General features: G+C 41.0%; 1 protein-coding gene across 2 annotated transcripts in view; it reads left to right on the forward strand.

Moving 5' to 3' along the window:
* Positions 1 to 22,855, forward strand: part of gtf2b (general transcription factor IIB) — a 35,099-nt gene extending 12,244 nt beyond the window's left edge. For both annotated transcript variants that reach the window (XM_003220107.4, XM_062978045.1), the window contains exons 3-7: positions 17,633 to 17,766; positions 18,801 to 18,947; positions 19,084 to 19,213; positions 19,899 to 20,180; positions 22,303 to 22,855. In XM_003220107.4, the coding sequence (XP_003220155.1) occupies positions 17,633 to 17,766; positions 18,801 to 18,947; positions 19,084 to 19,213; positions 19,899 to 20,180; positions 22,303 to 22,436 (827 nt within the window). In that variant the 3' untranslated portion in view covers positions 22,437 to 22,855. The remainder of the gene's footprint in view (positions 1 to 17,632; positions 17,767 to 18,800; positions 18,948 to 19,083; positions 19,214 to 19,898; positions 20,181 to 22,302) is intronic.
* The last annotated feature ends 2,982 nt before the right edge of the window (positions 22,856 to 25,837 follow it).

Here is a 25,837-nt window from a genome sequence, read left to right on the forward strand (position 1 = left end):
TAGAGTAACTTGCGTCGCTCCCCCACACACACAGCAGACAGGATCTCCAACACGAGTAAATCAGCCAAGGATTGTAGCAGTTGAGTAGACCAGTTCCGTTCCGTAGATCAAAGCCAGAAGCAGACGTTTGTAGTTTTTCCAAGTCCAAGAAGGGGGGAAGACAAGCCGTGGTCAGTTCAGTCCGAGTTCTCAAAGCAGGAGATGGCGTCCGTCAAGAAGACGACGGAAGGTCAAGCTAATAAGAGTAAGCACAGGTTTGCACAAACAAATGCCCACACAATCCCTCCCGCCGTCTGACCCTGGATTCCAATCAACTTACGTCACAGCACAGGAAAGCACACAAGTCTTCAGGGAAGCGTCCCACACACACACGGATCCCAAGCGTTTGCCCAGATTACCTTGCCCAACGCAATTTGCAATTGCTCTCAAGCCCCATTTTATGCCAGTTACAAATCTTCATCACTGTCAGCTGTCCTCCTTAACCCGGGCGTTTCCTCATCACTTTCCTCGTCAGAGCTGGAACACCTCTGACTACGCCCAACAGCATCTCCAGCTGTGGATCCCGTCCCATCCCTCCAGCTAAACCATGGGTCTAATCCTGAAGGTCCCCATTCATCTTCTGTCCCATCGTGGCCAGTGGCACCCACTTCCTCCCTTACCCGAGTCCAATCCATCTCATCCTCCTCTGAGCTAACCAGCCCCTCCTCCATTCTCTCCGTAAACCCTTCGAAAGACTCCTCGTCAGATGGTGCTGCAAATATGTCTCGCAGTCTTTTTCTCTCTCGCTCCTCGAGAGTATCTGACTCTCGAGGAGTCTTACGCCCACGTCTGTCAGTAACAGAGCCATGAGGCTCAATCATAACACTATCCCCTCTCACAAAGGCCTCCTCCCCCGATGGCGGAGAAGTGGCAGTGATACCCTCCGCTATAGCACCACGACGACTAGAGGTATCAAGTTTCAACAGCGAACGATGAAAGACTGGATGGACCTTTAAACTAGACGGTAAACGCAAACGAAACGCAACAGAAGAAATCTTTTTAACGATAGGAAAGGGACCCAAATACCGAGGCGCAAACTTTCCCCCAGCCTGTTTAATATGTTTGGAAGATAACCACACCAAATCCCCTTCTTCCAACTCCTCCCCTGCCTGCCTGTGGCGGTCAGCCTGAGTCTTCTGCGTTGCCTTAGCTTCCAACAGTAAGCGACGGGCAACATCATGCAATGCAGCCATTTCCGAAGAGCGGTACACAGGGTCCGAAGAGACCACATTGGTCGACGGCGCCACACCTCCCCGTGGGTGAAAACCATAAGTTAGCTCAAATGGCGTATGCTGACTAGACGTGTGCACCGCATTGTTGTAAGCAAATTCCGCCACCGGTAACCACTTTACCCAAGCCGTGGGTTGATCTAAACAAAAACAACGCAGATACTGCTCTAAGAGCCCATTAACCCGTTCCGACTGTCCATCCGTTTGCGGATGGAAAGCTGAAGACACGTTTAACTTAGTCCCCAAACACTCATGGAAGTGTTTCCAAAAGCGTGACACAAATTGCGGAGCCCTATCTGAAATAATCACCTCGGGTGCTCCGTGCAAACGATAGATGTGCTTTGTAAATAGTAAGGCCAACGTAGGGGCCGCCGGAATGGTTGAACAAGGAATAAAATGAGCCAGTTTACTAAATAAATCCACCACCACCCAAATACAAGTATAACCCCCAGACTTAGGCAAATCTGAAATAAAATCCATGGAAATGATTTGCCATGGCCTCTCCGGAACAGGTAAAGACGATAACAACCCTCTAGGGCGCCCAACAGGCGTCTTACTCTGCTGACAAACGGCGCAGCTGTCACAAAAGCGCAGAATGTCTTGCCGCATCTTTGGCCACCAGTAGCTCCTGGTGATAAGCTGTACGGTCTTGAACCTGCCAAAGTGCCCAGCCATGGGTTCGTCATGGTGAGCTCTAATCACCTCCAACCTGAGGGCCCCCACTGGTACGTAAACCTGCCCCCTACGCACCAATACCCCGTCTTGATCCTGGAGATGCGGCAGTATGGTACGGTTACCTGCAGAGAGCAGCATCAGTTGCTCCTGAGTCCACACATCATCCTTCTGAGCCTCAAGGATCTGGTCATGTAACCCAAGCTCATTATCTACAACACACAGAGAGGCAGTAGGCAAGATGGTCTGACATACTACCTGCTCATTGGTCTTAAATTCCGGCTTGCGGGATAAAGCATCGGCCCGCAAGTTTGCCTTCCCCTCCACGAACTGCACCTTGAAGTTAAACCTGGAGAAAAACAAAGCCCAGCGGATTTGACGCTGGTTTAACTTCTTTGCTGTTTGCAAGTGCTCTAAGTTCTTGTGATCAGATCTGACCACGATCTGGTGCCGTGCCCCTTCAAGCCAGTGCCGCCACACCTCAAACGCCACCTTAATCGCCAACAACTCCTTCTCCCATATGGTATAGTTCTGCTCGAAGGGTGTTAGTTGCCGCGAGTAAAATCCACAGGGACGCAAGGTCCCTGAGGAATCCTTCTGAGACAATACAGCCCCCAACGCGTAGCTAGAAGCGTCCGCTTCTACCACGAACGGTCTGTCAACATCAGGATGGGTTAGTATGTTGTCCGATTGAAAACTAGACTTTAGTTGTAGAAACGCCTCGTGAGCTTCCCGCCCCCACACAAATGGCTGTTTCTTGCGCAGAAGCTGCGTCAAAGGTACCGTGAGCTTTGCAAAATTCGGAATAAACTCCCGGTAGTAATTAGCGAAACCCAAGAACCTTTGTACATCCTTCTTAGTCTTCAGCTCCTGCCATGAGTTGACGGCGTCAACCTTATGTGGGTCCATTTTAAGTTCCCTACCTGACACTACATGACCTAGGAACTCCACTTCAGGCACATGAAAGACGCACTTGGAAGCCTTGGCGAAAAGCCCATTAGCCCGCAGTCGGTGCAGAACCTGCTTGACATGTTGACGATGTTCTTTCTCGTCCTTAGAAAAAATCAAGATATCATCCAAATAAATCACTAAAAATTGGTCAATTAGGTCCCTGAACACATCGTTCATGAACCTCTGGAATACCGCAGGAGCATTACAAAGCCCAAAAGGCATGACTCGGAACTCGTGGCATCCGAAACACGTGTTAAATGCCGTCTTCCATTCATCCCCTTCCCGTATACGGATTAAGTTATAGGCCCCCCGCAGGTCAAGCTTGGTAAAGACCTTAGCCCCTTGCACCCTTGATAACAGTTCCGAGATTAAAGGGAGCGGGTACCTATCCCGAATGGTGTATTTGTTTAGGATCCGATAGTCACAGACCAGCCTAAGTTCCCCAGTCTTTTTGGCTACAAAGAATACTGGTGCCGCAGTTGGAGAACTAGATGGGCGAATAAACCCCTTGGCTAAATTTTCATCTAGAAACTCCCGCAAAGCTTGCCTTTCCGGTACAGTCAAGGCATACAGCCTCCCTGCTGGCAGTTTCGCACCTTCTGCCAACTTGATGGCGCAATCATATGGCCTGTGCGGTGGTAATTTGTCCGCTTCTCTTTTACAAAATACATCAGAGAACTCCCCATACTCAGCAGGCACTCCCTCCATATCAGAATGAGTAACATTTAGAGTGCAACAGTCCTGCCTCTTTAAGATCACTTTACGTGTTGCCCAATCTACTTGTGGGTTTACTACAGCTAGCCAATCCATCCCCAGGATCACATCATATCTAGGCAAGCTCGTAATATCCCACACAAACGTTCCCGTTACTCCCTGCACCTCCCACGTTACTGCTGAGGTTTCATGGTTAACCACCCCAGTCTCCAGCAGTCTCCCATCTGCTCCTTCCACCCACACGTCGCATGCCTTGCGCACTCTAGGAATGCCATGCTTCTTAGCAAACTCAATATCTACATAGGAGACCGTAGCCCCTGAGTCCAGCAGTGCCAAAGTAGAAACAAGTTCCCTTCCCCCAACAGATAATGTAATGGGTACGAAAACATGCTTCCTCCCCTCAGTTGACTGCTTGAGGAGCCCTAGTGCGTTGGACTCACGTCGCACTAGGGCTGGCCTTTTCCCGAAAGCTGGGAAGGTTTCACATTACAATTTTTGGCAAAATGCCCAGCCTTCCCACAGTACAAACACAAGCCCAGCTGCCTCCTACGGCTCTTTTCCTCTGTAGACAGCTTTTTAAAAACCCCAAGCTCCATGGGCTCTTCCCCCATCACCACAGGTGCCCTGGTTACATGCATGGGTGGCGCACACATTACTTTTGAGTGTTTACGAGCCTCGAACCTTGCGTCTAAACGCAGCACCTTAGCTACTAAGGCGTCCCAGCTTTCAGCCGGCTCCAAGCGTGCTAATTCATCCTGGAGCATATCACTTAACCCGGCAGTAAATAAAAGCATGAATGCATTTTCCCCCCAATCCAGCTGGTGGCGATACAGGTTAAACTTATTTAAGTAATCCAAAACAGTCCCCTTTCCCTGTTTCAACCGATACAGAGCCCACCCAGCGTTCTCCGTGCGGAGAGGATCCCCAAAAGTATCAGTTAACAACTTTTTGAAATTATTCAAATTGTCCTTGACTGGGTCATTTCCCAAAATTAAATTAGTGGCCCATTGTCCTGCGGGACCGGTCAACAAACTCAAAATAAAGGCCACCTTGCTAGTGTCTGTAGGAAAAGCATGAGCACTGAGCTGAGAAAAATAAAGCTCCACTTGTGCCAAAAAGGTTGGCAACTTGCACCTGGTTCCGTCAAAGCGTTCAGGAGTCAAAACATGTCCTTTCACAGCCTGAGCTGTTTGGCTAACGGTAAAAGCCGTTTGCAATTGGTCTACTTTGGCCCTTAACTCATCCATCGTCTTCCTGACGGGTTTATTGCTGCAATAAACTTTTTATGGCGTTGGGCAATCTGTCAAGGACAGAACGCCACAAGATTCAAAGTAACAGAGTTTATTAGATTACAGAACTCAAAAATGCCCGTAAAACACAAGGGCCAGTTTTTGCCTTTAGGAGCAAAAAGGGGCAAAAGTAAATGTTCAAAAGATAAACCGGATTAAACCGGAGTTTAATCCGGGTAAAAACAAACTGCTTGCTTCAGCCTGGGTATAAACGAAACAAAAGCCAAGGAACAGAAGATACAAAGAATGCAACTAATTGGCAGCAGATTCCTCTCTGCTGCCAACACTGTGCTTAGAGTAACTTGCGTCGCTCCCCCACACACACAGCAGACAGGATCTCCAACACGAGTAAATCAGCCAAGGATTGTAGCAGTTGAGTAGACCAGTTCCGTTCCGTAGATCAAAGCCAGAAGCAGACGTTTGTAGTTTTTCCAAGTCCAAGAAGGGGGGAAGACAAGCCGTGGTCAGTTCAGTCCGAGTTCTCAAAGCAGGAGATGGCGTCCGTCAAGAAGACGACGGAAGGTCAAGCTAATAAGAGTAAGCACAGGTTTGCACAAACAAATGCCCACACAATCCCTCCCGCCGTCTGACCCTGGATTCCAATCAACTTACGTCACAGCACAGGAAAGCACACAAGTCTTCAGGGAAGCGTCCCACACACACACGGATCCCAAGCGTTTGCCCAGATTACCTTGCCCAACGCAATTTGCAATTGCTCTCAAGCCCCATTTTATGCCAGTTACAAATCTTCATCACTGTCAGCTGTCCTCCTTAACCCGGGCGTTTCCTCATCACTTTCCTCGTCAGAGCTGGAACACCTCTGACTACGCCCAACAGCATCTCCAGCTGTGGATCCCGTCCCATCCCTCCAGCTAAACCATGGGTCTAATCCTGAAGGTCCCCATTCATCTTCTGTCCCATCGTGGCCAGTGGCACCCACTTCCTCCCTTACCCGAGTCCAATCCATCTCATCCTCCTCTGAGCTAACCAGCCCCTCCTCCATTCTCTCCGTAAACCCTTCGAAAGACTCCTCGTCAGATGGTGCTGCAAATATGTCTCGCAGTCTTTTTCTCTCTCGCTCCTCGAGAGTATCTGACTCTCGAGGAGTCTTACGCCCACGTCTGTCAGTAACAGAGCCATGAGGCTCAATCATAACAGATTACCCTGAGGGAATGTGGCAATAGGTGCCCTAGACTTTGTTGAAAAAGTATGGTGTGAAACGGTTGGCAATGTTCAAATGATTATCCAAATCTTTTCCACCTGTGTTGGTATCATGAAATAGTAGAAATCAACATATGAATCAAATTTCTGTTCTGCTTTCCCAGAGCAGAACTTCTGCTCAGAATGAAATTTATCCTCTGATTTTCAGAGTTTACAGACTGCTCTTTGAAAGTAAAGGTTGGTAAAAGTTTGACAGTAGTATAAACATGGTGATAATTAAAGCTAATGCCACCCTTCACTATTTTAAAAAGATTATATAATAGAGAACCTGAGTCTTTGACCTTTAACACTCATCTTGGGAGCGTGCTCTCCCAGTGTTCTTTGATTGCAGCTTCCATGGTAGCCTGTGGTAAGGGATAATGGAACTTATAATCAAGGCTATATATTCCCAGTTCCTGTTTACTTAAAGCAAATGCTTCATTAGATACTTCATATTTTATTGGTCATTCAATGTAAATACTATTTACAGTATATAAAAGTTTAACTTTTAACAAAAAATGAAAGTTAAAATTGATATCTCCTTTGGTACTGGCTACTGGTACTGGGGCCGGGCTGTGGCGCAGCTGTTGAGCAGCTGCCTTAAATCACTCTGACCATGAGGTCATGAGTTCGAGGCCAGCCCGTGGCGGGGTGAGCACCCGTCAATTAAAAATAAAAAATAGCCCCTGCTCGTTGCTGACCTAGCAACCCGAAAGATAGTTGCATCTATCAAGTAGGAGATAAGGTACCACTTATAAAAAAAAGTGGGGAGGCAAGATTAACTAATTTACGACCTGTTATGAGGAAGTGCCGTCAGTGTGGATGATGAAGCAGCTGCTCCCCCCTGTGGCCAGAATCGAACATCCCCTCAGAAGAACGTTAACTTGCCTCTGCGTGTGTCTCTCTGTCTCTGTTTGATGTGTTTATGGGCATTGAATGTTTGCCCTATGTGTGTTATAATGTGATCCGCCCTGAGTCCCCTTCGGGGTGAGAAGGGCGGAATATAAATACTGTAAATAAATAAATACTAGGTTTTGCATTTTTATGGGTATACACAGAACAGTATGTAAAAGTATTTCTGAATGGTGGAGTATTTTTTAGCAACTGCAAATAGAAATGTGGTGTGTTGTGTTGAGCATACTCATAGCTATACTAAATTTACTTGACTTTGAGAACACTTCAGCTTGTATTTTTGTTTGTGTTTATACCACTGGGACACTCTGCATTCTTGGCTTTACACAGAAGAGTGAGGAGAGGACAGTAATTGCTCAAATAAACCCACATAACATTTCATTAGGATACACAGAAAACATGTGGGAAAGGTCCTAAGAAAATTGAACTTTGGGCCTTTCAGCAAAAACGATTGTGTCAGGCCAACAGTGGTCATTGCCTTGAGAATAGTGTCCCCATTTTGAAGCATGGAAATGGCAGCAGCAGCATCATGTGGTGGGGATGCTTTTCCTTGGAGGAACTGGAAAACTGACCGGGATTAAGATCAACCTCTATTTAGGAGTGCTTTTACGCTGTATCCACCTCGACATTTTGGCTCTTCTACGATTAGCCTCTTGGTTCTCATTAAATGTCACTTCTGTTTTCAACATCTGCTCAGCTTATGATCAGAATGAGAAAAAATGACTCTGCCAAATAACCCATCAATTTTAAAACCTCATCTTAAAATGGATTGCTGATTAAACGTGTGTTTTATATATTCCTAACTTTTTCAGGCAGACTACCTTTTTAAAAAAGAAGAGTCTTTCTTCAGGCTTACAAGCCAGAAAGAAAAGTGATACAAGAAAAGAGCTAGTAAAAATCAGTTCATCTTTACCTTTTGCCCACTATTTTAATCATTGTACTTTTTTTTAAACAAAGAAGTTGAATTGCTTGCATAATAACCTTTTTAAAATCTCCTTTTGGTAGTCTGTCTATGTGACAATCATCAACACTTGTGGAGTATACAGGAGGGAAATCCTTTTAATGGTGGTTTAAGGGTGGACTATTGAAGTATAAACATACATTCCTGCACAGCCTGTCATATTTGTACAGTTTGTTACAAAATGTGGAGTCGTGTGGCACCAGAATGACTAGCCATTTTATTTTAGCATAAATTTTTATGGACTTGCATCTGAGGAAGTAGCTTGTGGTTCACAAAAGTTTATGCTGTAATTAAATAGTGCTTGAGGGTACTGCAGGAGTCCTCCATTGGAGAGTGACTATGGTTTGTAGTGTGCTTCCCTTCACTTCTGTAGTTGAAAAAAATGGAGTGTTCTTTATCATGGGGGAGGTGAGTGGGTAGATAGAAAAAAAGAAACAAGTTCCCTGTACCCTTTCCTCCCTTTAGCTGATGAATAGGACCAGCCTATTCTTCCCCTTGCTATGATGTTTTCAGGAGACAGGTGTCTGCAAACTGACTGTGTTCTTTGGCTGATGACAGAGGCAAAAGTAGTAGTATTGCTTCACTTATGAATGTAATATTGAACATACTTGCTTAAATCTGTGCATATACAGATTTTCCTACAAGACAGTAAAGCAGAGCTTTCCAAACATTTCAGGTTGGTGACATACTTTTTATACGTGTATCATTTTGAAACACAGTCATTCAGTTTTCCTAGCAAATCAAAGGTTAAACCCTTCTAGGAGATAAAGACACATGTACAAATTGTGATAAATGTATTGGGACACAACAGATCTCATGAAAACCTTTCATTGTTGTATTAAAATATATTATTTATATTGATAATTTCACGTAGACTCGTTACATTTGTGCATTACACCTACAAACTGCAGTTGACACACTAACAGGTCACAACTCACAGTTTGGAAAGCTCTGCAGTAAAGAGATCATGATGCTCTGTAGAACATCTGCTTTTTTGTACAGAAGGTCCCAGTTCATTCCTTGACTTCTCCAGTCAGATTGAGCTCACATAGTAGAGGTGCTCAGGAACACTTGCAATCACTTCTAGCTGCATAAGACATTGCTGAATTTTCAAATCATGTGGTCTGTGTAGAGCAGGTTAAAATGAACAGTGAATATTGTAAGGTTGCAGGGGGTAGCAGAACTGAACAATGATAACCCGATCCATTGTAGATTTCTTAACATGGTTTTTAAGCTCTTAATTATGATTTTCCCTCACTTCTCAGAAAACACATAGGTGGGCTTTTTAAAAGCATGTAGTTCCTTTCAGATGCTTTTAGTTTTATTTTTTGAGTCAGGGTGTTTTTAATTACTCTTTGTAAAGTTGGTGTCCAATTTTTTTTCCAGAGGGGGTCATTTCACAGTCACTAGATGGCAGCACATTCCCTAATTAACTTTATAAACCAATTTCATGGGATTGTGTGCTTTGGTTCAACGTTAATTGCACTTAGATCACTGCTTATATAGCAGGTGGTAAAATAAATGCCACACAGAATCTCAACATAGGATTCTAACTCAAACAACTTAAAGATGTGCTTATATTTGGTTGATTATTTTCCCTGAGCTCGGCAATTACAACAGATATAACTGTTGCCCAAGATTTCTTATTCTGAGATATTTCAATTCAGTCTTAATATATTTTCTTTGTGTGAATTAAACTTTAGTGATGGTTCAGAAAAGATATCCGATGTTGCAATAAATAAACATTTCTATTACATTTTTCTTGGTTCGTCTATATATTTGAAAATATGACCATATTGATTTTTTCCTGTGTCATACATTCTTTCATGGTAAAGCTTCAAGAAGCTTGCTCAAGTGTAATTGTAACCCTCCTTCAATAGGTATTCTTTGGTAAGTTGATCCATTTATATTAGAAGTCCCTGGCATTTCACAGTGATTTGGGTATTATCGGTTTTAAACTTATTTATAGAATCTCTTTGCTAGATTTGTGTTTTATAAAAGCACTTTCGTTTTTATGGTTTCCAGATTTTTCCTTAGTTTTGAACAAGTGAACCATGAGGTTCTATTTTATGCTGTTTCATATAATAATAATTATAAATAAAACATAACAGATATAAAATCAAAAGGGAGTGCAAGCTTATATTTTAATGTGCTGATATTTTCCAAAGGAAACATAATTCCAGTTTTAGAATATGTGCTGCTGAAGTGAGCATGAGAGATAAAATAATTTCAAAGAGGAAGAACATAATTACAAACACAAAGTGAAAACAAGGTAACATCCCCAAACAAAGAATTATGCATGAAGATTAGATCTTTACTCCATAGCAACAGAACAAGCTGTAACTAAGGATGACACAGTCATTGCCATAGAATGCTATAAAGCCAGGCACAGTTATCTGTGTTGCTGTATCTTGGCTCACTTCCCTCTATCTAACGCTTGGTAAGTTGGTCTGTATTCACCCCTGTGTATCTAAGATACAATGATAACTACTGTATTTGAACTTCATCCTGCTCAGTTTTGGTTCCTGGGCACTATAAGATGGTGACTTCAAAAGGGCATGTGTAGGAGACATTTGTTCTGCCAAAAGCCCAGCTCTCTTGTGGGAGACTGTGGACCTCATTCGACTTTAAAGCCACCTGAAGAATTTTGGGGCTTGTAGTTTAGTGAGGCCTAGTACCTCTTTAGCTGAGAACTTCCCTAAACTGCAAACCCCAAAATTTTGGAGGAAGCAGCCACATGATTTACTGTATGCACACTCTAAACCCCACTATTTAAAGTATAGTGTGATGAGACACTTAGAAAATAGAGAAAGAACCTAGAGATGAAAATTGCTTCTCACACTTCAATTTGGATCACAGACTCAGATTTTGAAGTTTGAAGTTCTCAAGATAATGTTCACTGTCTTCCAGAACTCCTTGTTCTCCATCAGTACTGCCCTCTTGTCCAAATGTATCCCTCTCCACACAATCCCAGGAGAGAAACCCAAATTTCCTCTATGTTAACAGCAATGATGGTAACTAGTCATGGGCCTAAAATTTATCTCATTTGTTTCATTGTGTTTTTGTTTTGTGCCGTTCATTCATTTGGCACGAGATGGGAGACCCCTCGTCAAACGGAAAAAGCAGTGAAATGAAAGGAAAGTGGAAACGGTAACCATTTGGTCACCCGGTTTTCATCCCATTGGTAGCAATGGGCAGGTTTCCCAGGCTCCCGTTCCACTCAGTTTTAGGGTTAGAGGGTCTCACCATTTTACTGATCCTCAGGCTCTCTCCATTTGAGTTGTTAGGGTTCCTTCTTGTCTCCTGTGCCATAGCAACATGCTATTCTAATTTTACACACACACACACACACACACATATAATATACAATAATTTATAAATATATAATATATTGTATATACTTATAATATTGATGATAATATTATAATGTAAAACAATATTATACTAATAATAATATAATATAATATTAATTATATATTATATATTAAATGTAATATTACTAATAATATTACCATATAATGATATAGTACATTATAGTAATTCAATGCTTATATTGTGCTATGCTAATAATACATTGTATGTACATTTGATTTGTAAGCCTCTCTGAGTCCCCTCCGGGGTGAGAAGAGCGGGATATAAATGTAGTAAGTAAATAAATAAATAGGGTTGGTGGGATAAACCCCTGTCTCTGAATCCAGATAGACAAAATGCAGTCTGTGGCTCATTGATGCTTTTTTACAGCCCTTGGCTCTTCTTCAGGCTCCATTATCTTTTTAAAAGGGTAGCAAGCCCCCCTGCACTTTTCAACACACAGTAACTTGGAAAAATATTATCTTTAAGAGTGTGTGTGGCCTCCAGGCCCAAAGCATCTGTGACTGTCAGGGCTCGCAGCTGAGCGTCAAGCGGAGCACACAGTGCCTCTTAGGCACTTGGCGCTCACTTTCAAGCCCTGGTAGTCACAGGCTCTTTGAGTGTGTGTGTGGCCTGCAGGCCCAAAGAGCCCGCAACTGCAAGGACTTGCAGGTGAGCACCAAGTGCCTAAGAGGTCTTCTGTGCTCCGCTTGGTGCTCTGTGCTCACTCCAAGCCCTGGCAGTCACAGGCGCTTTGCATTGGCCTCACACTAGGCCCCGTTTCCAAAAGCAGTGCTTGAAAATGAAAACGAGGCCAGATAAATGAAACAAACAGAAATAGATAGCGATTCTATATAAAAGCACAGGACTAATGGGAACTCCTTTCCGTATTGACTTTAAATGTGCCTTTTCTTCTTTACCTCTTCTGCTTCCTGATTCCTTGCTTCCAGTATCACACTTTGATTTCTTCACTGCACTCCAAAGCTAGTGTTTTCCCATGGTATTGCCTTGTCTACTACACTAACAGCCTAGATAATTCTATTAGCACTCCTTTTTAAGAAGAGAGAACACAATAGAGAATAAAGCAGTAATAATAAAAAGAAGCTTGACTTTATAATACATAATTCTAAAACTGCACTAACTGACAAACAAGGAAACAATTCTACAAACCTCACATTCACTATTTGATGTTTTTATGCATTATTCTACTTCCTTTAAATGATATCCATTAGCAATGTTAAATTCCCTTCTTCATAACCTCCCCATCAGTTTGCTTTTCCTCTTCTACTATTATAACTACATCTGAAAATTAAAACATTTGGCTATTTTCGTCTCACCTTTTCAAAACTTCCTTAAAATTATTTCTGTTAAAAGCAACTGCTGATACTACCAATCTTACACTTTTTAAAACTCATGGCATACCTACGTGTAGAGTGTGTATTCTCAGTGTTTATATTTTGACTTTGAGTGACAACATGAAACCTACTTGCATTATCCCATATTACTTGTGGATAGTTTGTGTTGCTATATGTGCCCTCTTGTATCCCATCTTTTCATATACAAGCTGTCGTGTTTAAATATTTCTACCAACAAAAACCCAACTACATTCTGTGTTTCTAATATATTTTAAAGTGAACTTCCATCACCAGGCCTGTTATGGTCTGTACAAATTGCTCATCGTTGCTTTCTTATATGCAAGTCCTTACTTTATGCTACTTCGGCTAAAATAAACAAGCAGCTCTTGCTCTGTGTATTCTTGGTATGCAGTCCATCTGTTATTGTTTCCACCCTGATCTAGTTTTCCTTTGCAAGACTACTCCAAAAAGAACTTGCCCCTAGAGCACCATCAGCTTTGATTGTGGCTTTTCAACTTTAATTGTTTTATTGCTGATTTCTTTATTTCTGTGTATATTAAGACTCAAGTGGAAGTAAAACTTAACAAGCACGAGACACAAAGAAGACATCAATGTCGGTCTAATTATTTCCAAAAAAGTATGTTTACGGACTCTTAACTTCCAGAAAGAAGGAGAGGGCAGGTTAGGAGACTGGTCTGAATTAAATATACCGTAGTTGGATTATAATCCACAGCCTCCATCCCTGGAAGAACAGCAAACAATCCTAGATGGCTCTTCTAGGATGAGCCCTCCTTTTACCATCCAAGATAGAACGAGTGGGCTGTTGGGGAAGCCTAATTTTCAAGAAGTGACATTTATGCTCAACCGTTTGCGAAAAGCTGTGAGATACAATTTGGATTTCTTAAATTAATAGGGGATTTATGCTTTGTAGAAAAAAAAATCCACATCAGTATTCCCTGAATTTTATTTCAGCCTTACTTTCATGCAGGTACACTGTATTGTAGCAAAGTATAGTACTTTGTCAAAGCTAGCATGGTGCAGTAATTGAAACATTGGGCTATGGCTCTGGAGACCAGGGTTCGAATATATGTTCAACAATGGAAACCCCATATGTGACCTGGAGCTATTAACATTCTCTTAGCCTGAGTGGAAACCACCTCCGGAAAAAAAAACCTTGCCCAGAAAACCTCGTTTTATAGGAATAAGTCAGAAATGATTGAAGAAGCATGACAATAACAATAGCATCATGTCACTTCAAACTAAAAACAAAACTTCTTGAAGATGGCAAATGGAGTGTTATGTAGCTGGTGACCTTGGCATTTAAGGTTGGAAGATTGGTAGATGAGAATAGCAGAGAGAATGACAAGTTACAGTATTACAGTGTCCATAAAGACCTAAGTGTTTTTCTGAGCCTGCTGCATACGTGAGTAGTTAGGTCTATGGTGTGCTGTATATTGAAGGTAGGCTTATATTTTACCCTACGAATGAAGGAGTTCCTACCAAATACACTTTCTAGCATGAACCAGTTTAATGTTTTTATTTTTGAGTAGCTGATATCCTTGCGTGGGTAGGATGTGTGGCTTCTGTTGTTGCCATATTTTTATTTATTTTAGAATTGTGCTTAACATTTTCTCTGGCATGTCAGTAAAAATGGATGAAATGTCTGCTGGTTACGTTTAGTCCATGGAATAGCTTTCTGTTCATCAGTTTGTTCTCCTGGCATCCCCCGGTTACAGTTTTTGCCAAAGTTGGCAATGACAAAGCAGGCGAGTCATTAAAGAAGGAATGGTGCATAATTCACCAGAGGACAGACCCTTTTTGTGAGTCATCTGGTCGTTCCCACTTCTATGGAAAAATATTACATCATTGCCTTGCTCAGTGTTCTATTTAAACGACAGCAGAATTTCAAGTACATTTGGCTTTCTTTAGCTGGAGTAAACAGTGACAGGAGTTTGTCTCAAAGCAAAGTTGTGCTATGCCTTAGAAGGAACAATGTTGAATCAAATATTTATACAGTGGCCAGAAGAGGAGGCTCATCTCTCATAATTTAGGATGATCAGAAAGCATCACCTTGCCATGTATGCTACAGCCTTTCTCTCAAAAGCTTTTAAAATATTTTCACTTATGTGATCAAAGCTGGAGGAAGGACCTGAAGAATAGAATCTCTGCATGCTTTGGCGGTTGTAATATCTTTCCCACCTTTCAAAAAAACAACAACAACAAAAAAAAAACTCCAGTACCTTAATTTCTTTTATTGGCAGTCTTTTGGAGACCTTTCCAACTTTGTGGTCCAGAACACCTACTGGACAGTCCCCAAGGAAGATAATTGCAGTCTTCCAGACTATAAGAAGCCTTTTCTATGGATTGTGTCCACTACGTCATTCTACTAGAAAAGAACTTCTGCCTTTTCTGGTTTTCTTCTGGTTTTCTTTTCTCTTCAATTGCCAAATGCAGCGCTTTGATTTTGTTGGTGTGAGCCATTTAACAACCCATTACTACTTGATGGGGCTGGGTTTTGCTAGCTGAACAGTTTTGTTACATTTCTGTTGCTAGTGTTAACTTTGGATACAACCATATGCAAGCAGTCTCCAAACTTTGAAAAATTTGGCTTGTTGTGGAAACAAGGATTGGTGATAAACCTTCAATTGAGACACTTTTCCCCCATTATAACTCAGGAGTTAATTTCCCTTCCTAAAGGTACATTTATCTCATTTCCTGTTGTATCATCTCCTGTTTTTAACTATGAGTAATTTGTAAGTTGGATGTTTGTATCTCTGGGATTGCCTGTATCTGCTTCAGGTTAGAAATGGCAATTTTTTTGGCAATAAAATAAGTTATTTACCCTATATATTCATGTATAAGTCTAGAAATTTTTGTCAACCTCTCAAAACTAAAACTACTGTATTTTAACTCTTACAAAAAAGAGAACATCACTTTCTCTGAGTAGAGTGGAAGAAGGCACCTGTGAGAACCTGAAAGAAGCACCAATCCCTTTTACCCTCTCATTTGTGGTACTACTTGTCTTTTTTGAATGCCTAGTGGGGAAATGGTGGAGGTGGTCATGGGTGGCTGACTCCCTGAAGTGGCATTCATGCTTCCCCCATTCTGCGGAATGACACTCAAATTATCCACAGGTCATATCAAAAACCATAATTTTAGCTCCAAATCAGGTCCTAACATATACATGAGGTTGGCTTATATAGGAGTATGTATGGTGATTTATGTTCCTAGAAATGTTGATGGCTATTCCCTATTCTGAATTTTTTTAGATAGAAAGATAACCATTAAGTTAGACATCACTGTACTGCATCCTGTACAACTCTGTAGAGACAGTACTAGTATATTATTTCCATTGGGTCAGTCTCTGCAACACAAGGTTGGGGTACTTCCATTAGAACTGCCACCTCAAACCATTAATTCCTTGCCTATCTTCATTTTGCTCTGTGGTCCATTTAGTTTTACAATATTCACATTTCTCAAGTAGACAGTGTAAAGCAGTGCATATTCCTTCTCCTGAAGACATTTTAGCACCTAGTATGCAGAGTTCAAATTGTTAGTTCTTCCCAGGGTTTTTGACTTGTCTTTGAAGGGAAGCCTTTTCTGAGTCATAATTTGGAAAATAGCTGCAACTTCATAATACCAGTTGCTTTGGCACATTTGGTTTATGAATCATGACTATATCTGGATTCTTTGCTAATGACTGATTATTTCCTTTCGCTACATGTCTTGATAACAAGCCAGCAGCTGAATATCTGAGTGCACTTCATTAGCAGCAAAACAGCTTTCACAGTTTATGCTAACTAGACCTTTAATACACACATACACATATACACATATTGGGAATTTGATGCACAGCCAACACATTCTCTCCACTTACGTCTACAGTCTTGACTTTACTACTTTTTTAGGGAGGGCATAGTTAGAGAACTTTGAAATTGAGCTTACGGTAAAATTGTCTTAAGGTTCACTCTGCAAAGGAAATAGCTCTGAATAGAACCTTAGGAGATTATCTTTCCTTACTGAAAAATTTACAGATGATAAATTTTAATGTTTTTTCAATAAGCTTATAAACTCATTCAATAAATGTCTTTCTGAGCGGTCCCCAAGTTCTGAATTTAGTTGCATGATAGGCTTTTAAAGAAGACTCGCAAGTTATTCATTTTTGGTGGGAAATGGTGTCTCAATAAAATGGCCAACTAGTGTGAAATTACCCATATTTGTGGTCTATTGATCTAGAATTATAGAGGGGTAAATAAAATAAGCATAAACCTTATGAAGATTAGTGACAGAAGCCAAGGTGGTGGATGCGCTGGGGGTGGGACGAAGGGTAACTGCAATGTGGGTGGTGGGTTGTCTATGTATGTGTATGTATACATGTTTGTATATGTGTATTGTAGGTATATTATAATATTAAAATAAAATTATTTTTTTTAAGATGATGTAAGCTTTTTAATGGAAAAGATTTGAAAAAAATCTGGACAAGATACAAAAAATCCTCATTCTCAGCAAACAGGGGAAACATTTGAAGCTAATTATAATTCTTAAGAATGCATACTGCTATGGAGCTGTTACACTAAATGCTCTTACCTAGTTATTTTCTTGAGTTCATGTGAAAAAAACCTTGGCTTTTGGTTTCTGTGGTGTAGTTTGGTTGCTCCTTTCTTACCAATTCAGCTTTGATTACTTCCTGAAAACATCTTGGGCTGAGAATTGATGTCATTCTCTTAGAAGTGCTTAAATTGCCAATGACAAAATAGTATCACTGTCCTAGTATCATAGCAGGTTTGGAAGTCTTTCACTAATACGCAGTCTTGCTTACATATTAATTTGTAACACTCCTCCTTTGCCGCCACTTTTGCTATACTACAAAGTGAAACCATTATGAATACTTTATATCTGTAAATGTATGGGTAGGTTTCAAAAGGAAGAAACTATAATATAAGCTTTTTACATATTCAGGTGACAGAGTCATTGATGTAGGGTCAGAATGGCGAACGTTTAGCAATGACAAAGCAACCAAAGACCCATCCCGAGTTGGAGACACCCAGAATCCTCTCCTGAGTGATGGAGACTTGACTACAATGATTGGCAAGGTAATATATTTAATCATTTTTTTCTGTTTTATGCACAAAAACAAGAAGCTTTCATTCAACCCTTTATTTCATAAAGTCCTAAAAATAACAGTACCGGCAGTTCCCAAAGTTATGAACAAGATAGGTTCTGTAAGTTTGTTCTTAAGTTGAATTTGCTTGTAAGTTGGAACAGGTTCATTTTTAAAGTATAACTCCAGCCAAAAATACATATTTTTTAAAGATTTTGGATAGCATAGGAAAGGGTTAACACCCCTGTGGTGTTTGTTTTGCTGTTTGTGCCCCTGTTCAGAAGATTTCACCTCACTTTCTGTCTCCGTATAACAATTAATGCAATGCTTTGTTATGACTTAAGACTGTATTATAATTTGATTACATGATTTCCTTAAACGATGGATATTTGACTAATGTTTGCTTTGTCAGCTGATCACATCTTTCCTTGGGATGGCTAGATGACTCGTTCAAGTTGGAGTTGAGATGCTTGGAAATGCATTCCAGCTCAGCTGCATCTTTCTTGGAACTGCCTCGTTGGCATGATGGGACCTTTGGTGCAATTGTGGAGCTTCCTGTTTGCCACCACAATTTCCCATTCTCAGGAGGCTAGGACTGTAGGCAGTTCCTACATGAAGATGCTAAATGCTCAGAGGATGGATAGTCTTTGAAAAATGAGTAAAAACAATGGTTGGGACAGCATTGTACATAATAAAATACAGATTTGACTTCTATGGGAAGCTTTTATGATAGCATGTTCTGTTTCTGTACATGGACATCATCTTTAAGATTCATTTGTAGTAAGTAGGGTGGTGCAGTCCCACATATGCTTCTAACACAGATAAGATAAGCAAAATTATAATAGCTACCTAAAGGTTGTAGCATTCACAATTTTTAATTATCTTATTACTGAGAAATTATAAAGGGTGCTGCTTAGAACATATTTGAGTGTCTCCCTTTCTCCACTCACCACACACAAAAATGTTCTTAATATATTAGACTCTTATTCAACAAGTTCTGATGTTTTGTGAACCCTTCTTCTGCAGGGCACAGGAGCAGCCAGTTTTGATGAATTTGGGAATTCAAAGTATCAAAACCGCAGGACTATGAGCAGTTCTGATCGCGCAATGATGAACGCATTCAAAGAAATTGCCAGCATGGCTGACAGAATCAACCTCCCCCGAAATATAGTTGTAAGTTCATGCCTCTTTCTTTTAAATTGTTCTGGCGTTTACTTAGTTAGCATAATATAATGAGCACATGAATTTTTGATATTATTGCTAATTAAATGGCCCGGAGTTAATTAAATTTTGTCTGCTTGCTTTGAAGGATCGAACAAATAATTTATTCAAGCAAGTGTATGAACAGAAGAGCCTAAAGGGAAGAAGTAACGATGCCATTGCCTCCGCTTGTCTCTACATTGCCTGCAGACAAGAGGGGGTTCCTAGAACATTTAAAGGTAAGCTAGGCCACTGTGAGCATCCAAATACTTTCCACTGCCATATGCCTGACTGGTACAAATGGCCACTGTGTTTTTTATTGGCCAAGAACAGTGAAACAAATCTCCTAATTCTATGAAATGACTTTGTTTTCTATGAGTTTCCCTTTTGCAAAGATGAGTATGTTGTTCTGTAAAATTTAGGACTTCGAATGATTGGATAGAAACTGGCAAGATGGATGATGGGTAGATGTGCCCAAAAATGTGTATGTTAAGTAGAGGAAGGGTGAGCACGTCCTGTTAAGTACATAACTTTCAGTTCTACAACAAGGAAAATTTCAAAAGACAATTTAGAGCAAACTGAAACTGACATAGGCTAGCACCATTTCTGCTTATATAGAATTCTTTCTGGATTGTTTTTGAACACTTGACAGCACAATATTGCTCACCTTCCCTAATAACTTCAATGATTTCTAAATGCCGTACTTGTTTTAAGTCTGTAGAAACTTGACCTGTGTTGTGTTTTTCAGCATCCATATATAATTTGTTTGCGTATAGCTGCTTATACATTACATAAAGTGAATTATGTATGTATTCATACGTGTATGAAAATGTAAATGGTTGGCCATGGGAATATTAAGGAATGAAGCAGGGGATGTTGGCCTTAATTAGTGGTGATCTCATTAGATTTTTTTTAAATATTTAGAAATATGTGCTGTCTCAAGAATTTCCAAAAAAGAAATAGGCCGGTGTTTTAAGCTCATCTTGAAAGCCTTGGAAACCAGTGTGGATTTGATCACAACCGGAGATTTCATGTCCAGATTTTGTTCAAACTTGGGTCTTCCTAAGCAAGTCCAGATGGCTGCAACACACATTGCTCGCAAAGCAGTAGAATTGGACCTGGTTCCTGGAAGGAGTCCCATCTCAGTTGCAGCTGCAGCTATTTATATGGCTTCACAGGCCTCAGCAGAGAAGAGGACTCAGAAAGGTAACATGGCTGCTAAATCTCGCTTTCTTTATGCCGGGAGTAGCCATTCCTCTGAAACGAGGAGGCTCTCTCACACAATGGAATTTGCAGGTGTTTCGGTTTTGGTCTTAGAGATACCATGTTTTGTCCAGTCATTCTTTGACTTTATTACTTCACATTTTGGGTTATATTCTGTGGATGTTTTTTGCCTGGCCAGAGTACAATGTGTTGTGGATATCATAGCTCTTCTGCTTATAATTCACTCACTTAGCTTCACCCACACGGAATAATTTGCATGGTCCAAGTCAGTGATGACAGAAACGTTTCTTTCTTTTTATTATTATAAGCAAGAAACCCGTCTTATTTTAGATCTGAGACAGATTACATGGGCTTCTTTCTATCAGCCCATTTGTACAGTTATCATTTTCCTTGAAGTGTTTGGGTTCTTCTGCTTCTTTTCATGACACTGGCTTGTGAGGTGTCCTGTTCTCTGGTGTGGGAAGATCCACTGGACAAATCAAAACTCTGGCAGTCGCTGTTGAATTTGAGCAACAGTTGTAGTGGTGCAGGAAAAGGATATGGCATTCAACCTGAGCTTTTTAAAAAATAGATTCTTGAAGCTCAATATCAGAGAAGCTTGCATAGAACTGGTTCAACAGAACTTCTTTGGGCAAATTCCAGTCCAAACCCCATCTTTTAAAGCCACTGCTTTTTAAGCTGTGGGTCCTAACCCAAAATGGGGTTCCCTTGCTTCAGTGTTGGGGTCATGAAAAATTTGACAATGATAAAAGGTTTCTGAATGACACCCATTTACACCAATCTGATAGCAACAAGTCAATTTTCATTAAAAGGAAAAACCAGCCTGTTCAGCAAATGTTGCGAATTCTGATTTAATATCCATAAATATTTGGTTTTTGTACCTATTTATATACCTATATATTTGGGGTCATGTTAAAAATTCTGGAGCAGAAAGGAGTCATGAGTGGAAAGAGTTTAAAAAACTCTGTTTTAAGCAACAATTGAGAACTGTAGTGCTTCCCAGCTACTAGTCCGCAGTTCCAAACATCCTGTATCTTTACATATGCTGATTGGGACTAATGGAGGCTAGAGTGGAACCATTCCTGAAAGGCCACTTCTATTTTACGGCTAAAATACTTGCATTCTGAATTAGGTCTAGAACTAACTGGAAATAAATGGCAGTGTCTGAGCACAAGCAGTAAGGTCAGCTTTCAAGCTGGGTGTCCCAGGAAAGTTTTCATTTCATCATTATTATCATCATCATATTGACACAAAGACATAGTATGACACAGCAAATGAGATATATATGCTGGGTGCCACCTTGTCATGGTGGGGGAGCTTAAATATTCCAAGGATGCCGAGAGCTGTGCTGGCGGTAATGTAACTAACAGCAGGTCCAAACCAGAGAGGTCTCAGCTGAGGAGTGGAACTAAGAGCATCTAACCCATTAGCACTATGGATAAACAAACCAAAATGAAGTCTATACTGGCCTGGTCGTCGCCCAGGATAAAAAGGACCATGGTAGATGTTTGTGATTCTGGACATTCATCGACAAGTGGGCTACAGAATTATTATTGTATTATTACTGTGCTCCAGTGGGACAGCGGGTTAAACTGCTGAACTGCTTAACTTGCTGACTGAAAGGTCGGCAGTTCAAATCTGCGAAGCGGGGTAAGTTCTTGCTGTTAGCCCCAGCTTCTGCCAACCTAGTAGTTTGAAAACATGCAAATATGAGTAGATCAGTAGGTACCGCGGGAAGGTAACAGCACTCCATGCAGTCATGTCAGCCACATGACCTTGGAGGTGGCTACGGACAACACTGGCTCTTTGGCTTAGAAGTAGAAATGAGCACCAACCCCTAGAGTTGGACACAACTAGTCTTGATGTCAGGGGAAACCCCTTACCTTACTACCCCACTTTTTCTCTGCAGAAGGGGACTATAATACTATTTTACTCCCTGGTTTTTGTTGAGGTTTCTGGAAAGCAGTCTGTTTCTTAAAGCAGTTTCAGCAGACCATTAAGAACAGAATACTGTGTGTGTTCAAGATGCATCACTGTGTTTACTAATTTAAGTATAATACTTCCTGAAAACTTAACGCCTTACCTCCTTTTGGTTTTGTTTCAGAAATTGGAGATATTGCTGGCGTTGCTGACGTTACAATCAGGCAGTCATATCGGCTGATTTACCCAAGGGCTCCAGATCTGTTCCCATCAGACTTCAAATTTGACACCCCAGTAGACAAACTGCCACAGCTGTAAAAATTGATAAGGTTGTTTCTAAGGTTTTTTAAAATCATTTTTTTTTACTTACAATGGTGTATAAAAGCAGTACAGCTGAGCCTTCAAGTTGTGGAACTGATTAAAAGATGTGGGGGAAAAGAGACAGAAGTTGGAGCACACATTCCACTTATAAACGAGATACTTTTGTGGCATATTTTATGTATATATTAGTGAAAGTAACTATTTAACAACCATTGCAACATGCCCTGTTGTACGTACTGAAATTTCTTTTGTAGAGACCTAGTAATATGTATTTTGGAAAATGTGTCAAATTCTACTCCCTGAATAAACAGTTTTCCAAAAGCATTTACTGTCTTGCAAGTTTCACTTTATGTGACCTTATCCAAAATAAATACAGCCTTGGAAAAAATAAAGCATTTCTTTAGTTTTCTATTGAACTGTATCTTGTTTGATTTCCCTGATAGCTATTATTTTGATTAAACGTGGTATGTACTGTGTATCACACTCTGAACCAGAGAAAACATGTTCTCCTTATGAATGGCTGCCTGCTTCTGATTTCTTTGATTACACTGTATAACAAAATTTGATTTTTTTTGTTCCTGGTTTGAACGTGTTATTTCCTGTTTAATTGTGCAGTACTTACTTCAAATGTAGCTGTTATACTCCAGAAATTTCATTTTTGTGGCTGCGACAAATGATGTTGAATTGGTTGAGACTCTTATGAGATACTAATTGAAAAACTAGCAAAATGTGCTTTAATAAACCTTTTCCATGTTTTTATGAAAAGGCCAATTAGGAAATGACATTTATAACCCAGGAACAAAAATCATGTTACATAGTGCTATTGCATGGTTTTTGAGTACTTCAGACTCTTATTTTGTTCTTATTTTGTAAATATGGGGTTTTCTTTAGGGTTTGGGATTTCATTTGGCTCCACTGAAACACTAGTACACAGTTACTAATAAGGTATGGATGTAGGCCAGAATCATGTAGGTTAATTACTTGATATGATAAATTTGTGAGCCAGATTTCAATAAGTATTACCAGGGTGTTTTTCATAGAATCATAGAATAGTAGAGTTGGAAGAGACCTCATGGGCCATCTAGTCCAACCCCCCGCTAAGAAGCAGGAAATCGCATTCAAAGCACCCCCGACAGATGGCCATCCAGCCTCTGCTTAAAAGCTTCCAAAGAAGGAGCCTCCACCACAGTCCGGGGGAGAGAGTTCCACTGCCGAACAGCCCTCACAGTGAGGAAGTTCTTCCTGATGTTCAGGTGGAATCTCCTTTCCTGTAGTTTGAAGCCATTGTTCCGTGTCCTAGTCTGCAGGGCAGGAGAAAACAAGCTTTCTCCCTCCTCCCTATGACTTCCCCTCACGTATTTGTACATGGCTATCATGTCTCCTCTCAGCCTTCTCTTCTGCAGGCTAAACATGCCCAGTTCTTTAAGCCGCTCCTCATAGGGCTTGTTCTCCAGACCTTTGATAATTTTAGTTGCCCTCCTCTGGACGCTTTCCAGCTTGTCAACATCTCCCTTCAACTGCGGTGCCCAAAATTGGACACAGTATTCCAGGTGTGGTCTGACCAAGGCAGAATAGAGGGGGAGCATGACTTCCCTGGATCTAGACGCTATTCCCCTATTGATGCAGGCCAGAATCCCGTTGGCTTTTTTAGCTGCCGCATCACATTGTAGGCTCATGTTTAACTTGTCCACGAGGACTCCAAGGTCTTTTTCGCACACACTGCTGTCAAGCCAGGCGTCCCCCATTCTGTATCTTTGATTTCCATTTTTTCTGCCGAAGTGAAGTATCTTGCATTTGTCCCTGTTGAACTTCATTTTGTTAGTTTTGGCCCATCTCTCTAGTCTGTCAAGATCGTTTTGAATTCTGCTCCTGTCTTCTGGAGTGTTAGCTATCCCTCCCAGTTTGGTGTCGTCTGCAAACTTGATGATCGTGCCTTCTAACCATTCGTCTAAGTCGTTAATAAAGATGTTGAACAGAACCGGGCCCAGGACGGAGCCCTGCGGCACTCCACTTGTCACTTCTTTCCATGATGAAGACGACGCATTGGTGAGCACCCTTTGGGTTCGTTCGCTTAGCCAATTACAGATCCACCTAACCGTAGTTTTGTCTAGCCCACATTTAACTAGTTTGTTTGCCAGAAGGTCGTGGGGGACTTTGTCGAAGGCCTTACTGAAATCCAGGTAGGCTACATCCACAGCATTCCCTGTATCGACCCAACTCGTAACTCTATCGAAAAAAGAGATCAGATTAGTCTGGCATGACTTGTTTTTGGTAAATCCGTGTTGACTATTAGCAATGACCGCATTTGTTTCTAAGTGTTTGCAGACCACTTCCTTAATGATCTTTTCCAGAATCTTGCCTGGTATTGATGTGAGGCTGACCGGACGGTAATTGTTTGGGTCGTTCTTTTTTCCCTTCTTGAAGATAGGGACCACATTCGCCCTCCTCCAATCTGCTGGGACTTCTCCTGTTCTCCAAGAACTCTCGAAGATAATTCAATATTAATATTAACCAGAAAAATTGCAACACTCAAGTATAATATCCATCGAACCTGGATCCGAGAACTCAATGAGAGCAAAGTTAGAGAAGTGTTAGAGAGCTGGGCTGAGAGCAGTCACTTTCAGGTTGTATGCAAGGATTGCTGCTGATCTCTCCCAGGTATGCCATATGATATTGTTGCCTTCTTGGGGAATAACTTTATTAAAAGGAAAAATATTTCTAGTTTAGGTGAGGTTAATTCTGCATATGTTGACAGTTCAGGATAAACAGAATTGATAGGACTATTCCAGGACTTCTCCATGAGCAATGGGAACTTTTAATGTTACAGTACAGGTTAATTAATTTAATTTGCTAAAATCCTCAGTGAGTTATAAAACCTCTTCTGGTCACTTCCATTATTTTTTTACAGATGTATTTCCTGAAAACTGGTAGGTTTGTCAAGCTGTTGGAAGAGCTGTGATGACTGCAATCTTACAGCATTTTGAACAATTTAGATGATAATGAAAATACAAAATTATGTTAGAATACATTTGGTAGCATGGATTTCTGTGGGGCAATTCAAGTGGTAAATTATATATATAAAAGGGTAATGGAATCACGGCACCGGACAAAATAACTAAACTAAACGCCCCACAACCTCGAAAATTGACAGCACAACCTCTCATCCACGCCTCTACATTCATACAACAAAAAGAAAAGAAAAAGTAAGTCCTAGCCACAGCAACGCGTGGCCGGGCACAGCTAGTGAGTTCTAAAAGATGAATGCTGTAAATGCTCAACTAGCTCAACTCAGAAGTCAAGGCACAAAGAAATGCTTATAAGTGAAATCTGACATTTACCTTTCACTATCATGATGGTTCTGGTTAGGTTTTAGAGGTTATTGTGAATAGTGTGCAAAC

This window comes from Anolis carolinensis, chromosome 4, assembly GCF_035594765.1.
Source record: "Anolis carolinensis isolate JA03-04 chromosome 4, rAnoCar3.1.pri, whole genome shotgun sequence".
In the NCBI taxonomy this organism is placed as follows: domain Eukaryota; kingdom Metazoa; phylum Chordata; class Lepidosauria; order Squamata; family Dactyloidae; genus Anolis; species Anolis carolinensis.